This window comes from Gekko japonicus, unplaced genomic scaffold (assembly GCF_001447785.1).
Source record: "Gekko japonicus isolate JY-2015 unplaced genomic scaffold, Gekko_japonicus_V1.1 scaffold1743, whole genome shotgun sequence".
In the NCBI taxonomy this organism is placed as follows: domain Eukaryota; kingdom Metazoa; phylum Chordata; class Lepidosauria; order Squamata; family Gekkonidae; genus Gekko; species Gekko japonicus.
In genome coordinates, this window is record NW_015173724.1 from 182,940 (window position 1) to 192,111 (window position 9,172).

Here is a 9,172-nt window from a genome sequence, read left to right on the forward strand (position 1 = left end):
CGGAGGCGGCGAGGCTCCATAGCGGCGGCGGCTGCGAGTTCTCACCCCCCTGGCCCTGATGTTTCCCGGCCGCCCGCCCGGCTGGCTGGCTCCGAGGCGGCGGCGGCAGCGGCGAGGCTCCTTAGGCTCCCTCGCCACTCGCCCCCCCCCTCGCTGCTCGCCACTCGCCGCTTCCCTTTCAAGCGGCGGCAGCCTCGGTTGCCAAGCGTTCTGTTCGCATGCGCACGGAACGGTCTTGCACTTTCAGGGGGATTTAAACATCCCCCCGAATTTTTTTTCAAGGTTTAGCATTCTTGTGCACACGTGGGGACTGGCCCACGTGTGCACAAACCTCCCCCTCCCCCCCAAGTGCCCCCGGAGCGCTGATTTAGCGATCCGCACTCACGGGGACAACTTGGCTGTTAGATAGATATATAGATGTTTCATGATTATTGTTGACTGATGGCCATCTTGAACCAATTTTGGAAGGGAGGCGAAGAATGTAACGGAATAAAACGTGTCAAACGTTTATTTATTTCACAGTAACGTAGGTGATTGGTGGCACTGGGAATAGCAGAGGAATGTCCTCTTGTCGTTCAGCGCTCGACAGGCATGATTGTCCATAGATAGTTCATACACTTCTCTGCTTTTTCACTCTCCAGATCCGGCCACACATCGCGACTCTCCGCAAATACACCTACGGAAAACACATCTTGGCCAAGCTGGAAAAGTATTACATGAAGAATGGGGTTGACCTAGGGCCAATTTGCGGGCCACCAAATGGTATCATCTGAGAGGACGGAACCCGCAGGAAGAGTCAGCGACTACCTGGGATTTTTACAACCAGCAACCAATCCTATTCCAATATACACTTTGAAAATAATTTGTGGTTGCTAAACGTGAACGTGAGAACAAAACGCATACACACACAAAAGGCAAAAATACCCTTTGTAAATTCCTTTAATCTTATTCTGCATAACATGTACTAATTATTTTTTAAATACTTAGTTGCCCTGCTGTTTCAAGTGGTGTATAGAATTCTTGTACATAGGCAACAGATGTACATGGGAAGCCACACTTTTTTCGGGTTCATTGATGTAACTATATTTCAAATACAGAAATTTTTCAGGGTGGCTGATTCAAAATCAATTGAACAAAAAGACCCCCACACCCAGTTTTTAACTCATCTGCTTTGCCAGAGAGACCTTTTTCCCCTCAAAATGCCTGGTTTTGTTCTCTTTTAGTCATGAACTCAAAAGAGAAATATAAAATTTTAGTTAAATTGCACCGATCGGCATTTGACGCCGTTTATAAATTGAAAAGAGAGGAAATCAGTTTGCTAAAGCTTCGATTTGAAAGTAAGTTTTTAAGTTTCTGAAACTTTTAAAATTCCTTTTTCTTAGTATAATGTGCTAAAAGAAAAGCGAGAATTGAGCTTAGCAGTTAATATCGGAAGAAACACGGCACACCAAGGAAAGTTTTTAAAGTAGACAGAAGGGTGTGTGTTTACTGCCTACTCCAGTTTCTTCTGTTCACACGGAGGCAATTTTTTTATCATTATTTAGCATGTAGAAAAAAAATCCAACTCAACTTTGGTCTTGCTTCTATAAATATATAGTGTATACTTGGTGTAGACTTTGCATATATAAAAAATTTGTAGTATTTTCTTGTTTTGATGTCTAATCTGTATCTATAATGTACCCTAGTAGTGGAACATACTTTTGATTGTACAATTGTACATTTGTAAACCTCTGTAATGTAAATGTGGAGAAGTTTGAATCAACATAAAAAACCCATTTTTGGTAAGGAAATAAATTAGCCGACCCTGTGCATTTCAGTGTATATTCACCCACCCCCCTTTTTATGGTCGTAGCATATAGTGTTGTATATTGTAAATTGTAATTTCAACCAGAAGTAAATTTTTTTCTTTTGAAGGAAATGTTCTCTTTATACAGCCTGGTTAATGTTTAAGAAAAAAAAATTGCTTGGTTTTATTTGTCACCTAGTCAAGAGAGTAGCGATCCTTTCTAAATGTTATACACAAAACGATTCAGTTGGGGATTTAAACGAAACAAAAAAATAGTGTTTATTCGAATCTCTCTTTAAAAAGTAACGTTTTACTTCTTTTTGTGGCAGTAAAATAAAAAGTGCAGAGAAGTACAGCCCCCTCCACTTAGTATTCCTTTACAATCAGAGTCCCCCCCCCCACCCTTCCACCTTGTAAAGTGTCAATCTCTTTGCCTTTTTTGTACAGAAGATTAAAAAACCTGTATTTTGCATTTTGTCTACTTGTAAGTGAATGTAACATACTGTCAATTTTCCCTTGTTTGAATATAGAATTGTAACACTACACGGTGTACATTTACGGAGCCTTGTGTATATTTCCAATGACCCTTTTGCAAGCACACTTGTAACCATATGTGTATAATTAACAAACCTGTGTATGCTTATGCCTGGGCAACTATTTTTTGTAACTCTTGTGTAGATTGTCTCTAAACAATGTGTGATCTTTATTTTGAAAAAAATACAGAACTTTGGAATCTGGGTTTGTGCTTTTATTTGAATATTTTTCTTTTTCAATATAGTGCACCAGGACAAAACAACTTCCACTGCTTGTCTGTCTTTCTTTTCTGACTTGCGGTTCTGACTTAACAGTGCGCTTCAGATCTGATATGGAACACTGTCTTCTGCACCGGTCAGGCCTTCTTGATCAGCCATTACTTATGCCTCTCTCAGGCAGATCTTCCTTTGAACTGGAAAGTGCCAGGGATTAAACCCAGAACCATTTGTAGATGAAGTTACTTATTTAGCCATGACACATGAAGCTGCCTCAGACCATTGGTCCATCAAAGTCAGTATTGCCTACTCAGACTGGCAGCAGCCCTCCAGGCACTCAGCTAGAGGTCTTTCCCATCACCTACTGCCTGGTCCTTTTAAATGGAGATGCCAGGGATTGAACCTGGGACCTTCTGCATGCCAAGCAGATGCTCTACTAAGCCACGCCCCTTCCCTGGAGCCTCTTTCCTGGTACATGAAGCTGCTCTGGACCAAATTGTGTGATAGGTCCAGTTAGCTGTGTAATCTCTTCTGTGACTGGCAGAAGCTGTTCACCACATCAAGCAGAGAAAGGTCTTTTCCCAACACCTGATGCATGAGATATTTAACCAGAAATTGAACCTGCCACCTTCTGCATACAAAACATGCTCGTGTACTGAGCACATCTCTTTCATTGTTCCATTCCTTATGGAATTTATTTGTGGTCAGTTCTTGTGTCATCTTCATATGAAAAAGCTGTTCTGGACTTGATGTCTTTACTGCAGTCTTGAACACAGCTGAGTCTCAACACACCTGTGCAAAGAAAGTTCTCCTTTTTACAATTAGTCACAGTGGATTGGAGAACAACTACATGGGCTTCGGATCTTCACTGGATTTCCTTGAAGTTCTGAAGCTTGATCTTCAGCATGAGCCCTGGCCACTTTAGGCTGTCTCAAAACAAGTTGGACTGCTTAGATCTGATTGGCAACAGCTTTTTAGGGTCTCAGGCAGAGGAGTGTCTTTTCCATCAGATGAGCTCCTAAGCAGAGATCCAGGGATTGAGCCTGTGTGCAAATTGTGTGTGAGCCTCCCACCTCATCCAGGCCATGTCTCCGAGCAATAGGAATAGAGCCTTCTCAGATGTAGCAATCTACCTATGGATGTGGAATGGTATGGAATCTAGCCTGATTCCACCCAATCTTAGAAGCTATAAGCAGGGTGGATACTTGGATGGGAGACCAAGGAAGGTTCTACAGAGAAAGACAATAGGAAATCAGCCCTGCTTCTCATTTGTCTTGTTTGGTAAATTCTTTTTACAGTTCCTTGCTGGGGTCGCTGTAAGTCACTCCCCCCCCCCCGCAAATCTTTTTCCCCATTTTTAGATGGAACTATTCCCCCTTGCCTGTATAATGTCACCACAGTTATACCTTTTCTCCTGTGGTTCTTTGAAGGTGTTACAGCTTTGATGCTGTGTGCCTTTAAAAGCAAAACAAGACAATGTCTCCTGTTTATTTTTAAATCTGATACACTTTGAATTATTTTTAACTAATTTTAATTCTCTCCCCAACACCCCCCCCCCCACTGCTGTTTTCATGGGAGGGTTGGGTTTTTTTGTTTTTTTTTAGTTTATTTTATTATTATATTTCTACCCTGCGAATGGGCTCAGGGCGGCTCACAAAAAGGGCACCATGTGCTAATATAAAACAGTAAAACACATAAAAACAACCATTATCAAAATAAAGTGCTCAGCGGTGTTATTAAAGCATTCAGTCAGAGCAAGATGGTAGCCTGTAGATGAAGCTCCGAGGCTGATTCGGCGGTACGGTCAGTAGAAGCACTGTGGCTCGATCTTATAATGGGCCATCCCAATACCCCAAGTTCCCATAAGGTAGTTGGTGGTAGTGGTGGCGGCGGCTTCTAATTGAAAGCCTGGCGGAAGAGCTCCATCTTGCAGGCCCTGCGGAACTGTGAGAGGTCCCGCAGGGCCCTGATCTCCTCCGGGAGCTCATTCCACCAGGTAGGAGCTGCCACTGAGAAGGCCCTGGTCCTGGTTGCCACAAGCCTGGCCTCCCTGGGGCCTGGAATCATTAATCGATGTTGGGCCCCCGATCGTAGTGCTCTCTGGGGTATGTATGGGGAAAGGCAGTCCCTCAGGTATGTCAGACCCTGGCCATATAGGGCTTTAAAGGTAAGTACCAGCACTTTGAAGCGAATTCGGAAAACTATAGGCAGCCAGTGCAGAGCTTTCAGCACAGGTTGGATGTGCTCCCATCTAGGGAGACCCATCAGAAGACTGGCCGCAGCATTCTGCACTAACTGCAGCTTCCGGATTTGCAACAAAGGCAGCCCCATGTAGCGAGCGTTACAGTAGTCTAATCTCGAGGTAACCGTCTCATGGATCACCATAGCCAGGTCATCACGGTCGAGGAAGGGGACCAACTGCCGAACCCGCCAAAGATGATAAAAGGCTGATCTGGCAGTGGATGCCACCTGGGCCTCCATGGTTAAGGACAGATCCAGGAGCACACCCAGACTCCTAACCTCTGACATGGGCACCAAAGGCACCCCGTCGAAGGTTGGGAGAGGGAGCCCCGTCCCCAGACCTCTCCAGCTCAGGCACAGGACCTCCGTCTTCGCTGGGTTTAGTTTCAGATGACTCAGTCTAAGCCAACCAGCCACGGCTTGCAATGCCCAGTTCAGATATGGGTTGGAGTCCGACCAGCTGCCCAACATCAGATAGAGCTGGGTGTCATCTGCATATTGATGGCATATATATTTGTTCTAAGCCACTATATGTGGACTATAAATGTCTGAAAATATAAGATGCCTTCTGGATCAGACAAGCAATCCATGTCGTCCAGCATCCTGTTTCACAAAGTGGCAACTGGTTGCCCTGGATAGATAAGAAGCAGGGCAATGGGCCAAAGCAGTCTAACACTGGAATTCACAGGTTTTATCCTCTTTGGATGTGGAGTTTCCCTTCAGTTCTCCTGGTTAATACCCATCGATGGATTTCTTCTGCATCTCCCTAATCCTTCTTTAATGCTGTCTCTGCTAGTGGCAAGTACTACCTCCAGTGGCAGCGAATTTAATTACTCACGAGAAAAAAAACTGCTCTGCACAAATCAATGTACCTCTACCTCACAAAGCTTTAAAAAAAATCATCCCACCTAATTAAAAAAAAAATCCACCTAATTAAGAAACTCTCCACATGAAGCATCAGTATTCTGTTAAAAATTCAGCTGGGTAGCCCTGTTGGTCTGAAGCAATAGAATGACGTTTGAGTCCATTGGCACCTTTAAGACCAACAAAGTTTAATTCTGAGTATCTGAAGAAGTGTGCATGCACACAAAACCTTATACCCAAAATTAAACTGTTGGTCTTATGGTCGCCAATGGAGTGAAACTTTGTTCTGCTGCTTCAGACCAACAGGGCTACCTACCTGAATCTGTTCTATTCTGCCATAATGTATCCATTATTTTCTTCTCTAAGTTACAATGTTCAAAGATCAACTTGACTGCCCTGATGAAGATACAAACTTCCTCACCTCTTCCCTAGTAAAGTCAACCACCCTGACCATTTCCTCTGGAAGGTGTCTATTGAACACAACCTATCTCCTGTGTTTTAGAAGCCACATTCCATTTGCCAGGAACATCTCTTCCAGAGCTGTGTGATTGATATTGTCCCCAATGCTGATAAATAAAAGACGACTTCAACCCTTGGAACAGTTTCTAACACAAATCCAGGCTCACAGCAAAAATATTATTGGATTGTTGGGCAGGTCAGTTGCTGTCATTTCCTTCACCATCCCCAGGATATCCTGCCAGAATTTTTGGCACATTTGAGCCCTGTTGCTACATAGGAAACACAAACTCCTTTGTTAAACTGACTGGGGGAGAAGGGAGTTCATTTGCAGAGAGGTACAGGTACAACATAATTTTAGTGACTTGCAGCTATCTGAGCAAGTTCTCTGCTGGATGTTTTCCGGAAGCCCACAAGCACAGCTGGAAGACAAGTCCCCCCCAATGCACATGCAACTGGTGTTCATAAGAATTCTGTCTCTGATTCCAGAGCTTCCATGGATGAGTGGGGGCTGTAAGTTGGGTCTCACAGATCCTATGCAGATACTAACCACTACACCATGCTGCCTCTCTGTGCCTCTTCCCCACCCCCTAAAAAAAGCATGGCAAGCCACACTAGGTGGGGCCTGGAGATCTTTTGCTTTTACAACTGATCTCCAGCTGACAGAGGTCAGTCCCCCTGGAGAAAATGGCTGCTTTGGAGGGTGGACTCTATGGCATTGTACCCTGCTGAGGTCCCTCCCCTGCTCAAACCCAGCCCTCTCCTGGATCCACCCCCAAAGTCTCCATGTATTTTCCATCCCAGACCTGGCAACCCTAAGCCACATATGCCTTACAAAGCTTCCTGAACCTTTGCAGAGTCTGGCCGCCATTTTGGTTGCCGTGACAACACTGCTGTTTACCGTCAATCAGACTGAGGGCCCACTGTTTGTGAGAGGGAAGGAATCTTGGGTTCAGAAAGTGTGGCTTGCTGGTTTTGTGGGGGGAGAGGTAAGAAAGAAGGAAGGCACAAGTGGGTTCCTGAAGGTGAGCAGGAGAGCGGTCACTCTGGTCTCCCAAACCTAGAAGCGGCCCTGTCCACAAGACAACACGCTACAAAGGAGTGGGGACCCTGGACTCAACCTGAGCTCTGTCACAGTAATTCATGATCTCTTTTCTTTCTTTTTTGGGTATTTCTCCATTTGTGTATGTGTGTGCACCTGTGCCTGGAAGTCATGGCGACCGCTGGCAACTCCTACTTGGGCATGGAGAGGTGGCTTGATAGCCTGCCTCTGGCCTCCCAGCCCTGCTATTCTCTGGAGGTCTCCCCTCCAAATACTTGCCAGGGTTGCCCTGCGTAGCCTCCAAGATCTGATGAGATCAGGCTCACCTGGGCTATCCTGGCCAGGGCCGTATATTCTCTTTTTTTGTGCATCTCATTCCTGAGATTGTAGCCACATGCTCTTTCACATCAAGGTGAATAGTTTCCTTCACTGGGCCATTTCTGTTTGGGATAACAGTGTTTGGGGGCTGAAAGTCCTTCTGCATGTGAACTACAGTCTGATCCCGGCATCCCCAATGTGGTCCTCGTGGGCACCACGGCACCTACCGACACCTTTCTTGGTGCCCAGCAGGTCTTCTGATTAGCCACTGAAGAATTTTTTTTAATTATTTTCAATATAAATATAAACAATGTGTTGACATACAACTTGTTTTATTAACAGTACAATATTACGGAATCCAAATATCAACACTAAACAAACTCACCGAGCATAACGATATTAACAATCCAATAATTACAAAATCCATTCTTTACGAATAAAACTATAGTACTGTAATTTCTGTATGGCTTTAATTTGCTCTAAAACATACTCCAGTTTTTCCAATATCAACCGCCACCTTCCATAAAATGCTTGGGAATTATGAGAGGGGTCTGAGTTTGCCAGTTTATCTGAGATTTTATCCGTCAGAAGGTGTTCCCATACCTTGGAGTACCATGTATCAATATGTAAGGGGGAGTTACTCTCCCATCCCTGTGTGATTGTTATTTTTGCAGCTGAAAATAATAGGGTTAATAGTTCTTTGCTATATTGGGGAATTGAGATGTCTTTCCAATAGTTCAGAAGTCTGATTTTAGGTTTTTCTGGGATGTCATAAACAGTTAGAAATTTGATTTGAGCTATGATATTTTGCCAGAATGTTTTAATCACTGTGCACCCCCACCAGCAATGGATGTACGAGCCTATACCTCCACACTTTTTCCAACAATAAGGCGATAATTTACTATTCATTTTATGTAATTTAAAGGTGTCAAATACCACCTGGTGAGTATTTTATAATTTTGTTGTACGTTTATGGATTTAGTCAAGGATGCATATGCTGACCATACCACCTCCCAAAAAGATTAATCTGATTCTGTTTCAAGATCTGCAATCCAAAATGAAGTGTTAGCCAATCTGCTTTATCTACAGCAATTGGCAAATTTTAATCTGGGTGCTTGCCAGCTATACCTTTTTTAAAAAAAACAAGTTTATTTTTGTAGGTTTTCTATATATTACATCATATCTTTTGTCTCCTTACTTTACATAAATCGTTAAATTCCCCCCTCCCTCCCTCCGTCTACCCCTTGTTCATTGATCCTTTATTCACAGCCACGGGCACAAAGTCTGAATCTTCCACCGAATGTCCTGTCTTCCTTCCAATGTTGTCCACTTTAGATAGGTCTTCCATCTAGTTTTAATTTCTTCGGCTTTATCCTCCCATGTGGTCTTCTGGCGCAGCTTCTCGATGATGTCAGACTGCACAAAATCAAACAAATAAGTGTGCCAGGTATCTATTGTCCATAGATTTCCAGCCCAGAGCTATCACTGCCTTGTCTGCTAACACCATAGCTCTGAGTATAGCCTGGGTTTCCTTATTGACTGCCTCATTTCCTAATATACCCATTAACATTAGTTTGAAGTCTACATTCAATGAAATTTTACATATTTTCTTTATAGTTTGTATTATTTTTACCAAAAAACTCTAACCTCTGGACATTCCCACCACATATGGGAGAACCAACCCTTAAATTGTTTACAATGCCAACACATAGAGCT

The 9,172-nt window shown here is 43.7% G+C and overlaps 1 protein-coding gene across 5 annotated transcripts in view; it reads left to right on the plus strand.

Annotated features, from left to right (window-relative positions):
- The window catches only part of PUM1 (pumilio RNA binding family member 1), a 116,959-nt gene extending 115,597 nt beyond the window's left edge, over positions 1 to 1,362 (plus strand). For all 5 annotated transcript variants that reach the window (XM_015423384.1, XM_015423383.1, XM_015423379.1 and 2 more), the window contains exon 22: positions 642 to 1,362. In XM_015423384.1, coding sequence (XP_015278870.1) covers positions 642 to 773 — 132 coding nt within the window. In that variant the 3' untranslated portion in view covers positions 774 to 1,362. The remainder of the gene's footprint in view (positions 1 to 641) is intronic.
- The last annotated feature ends 7,810 nt before the right edge of the window (positions 1,363 to 9,172 follow it).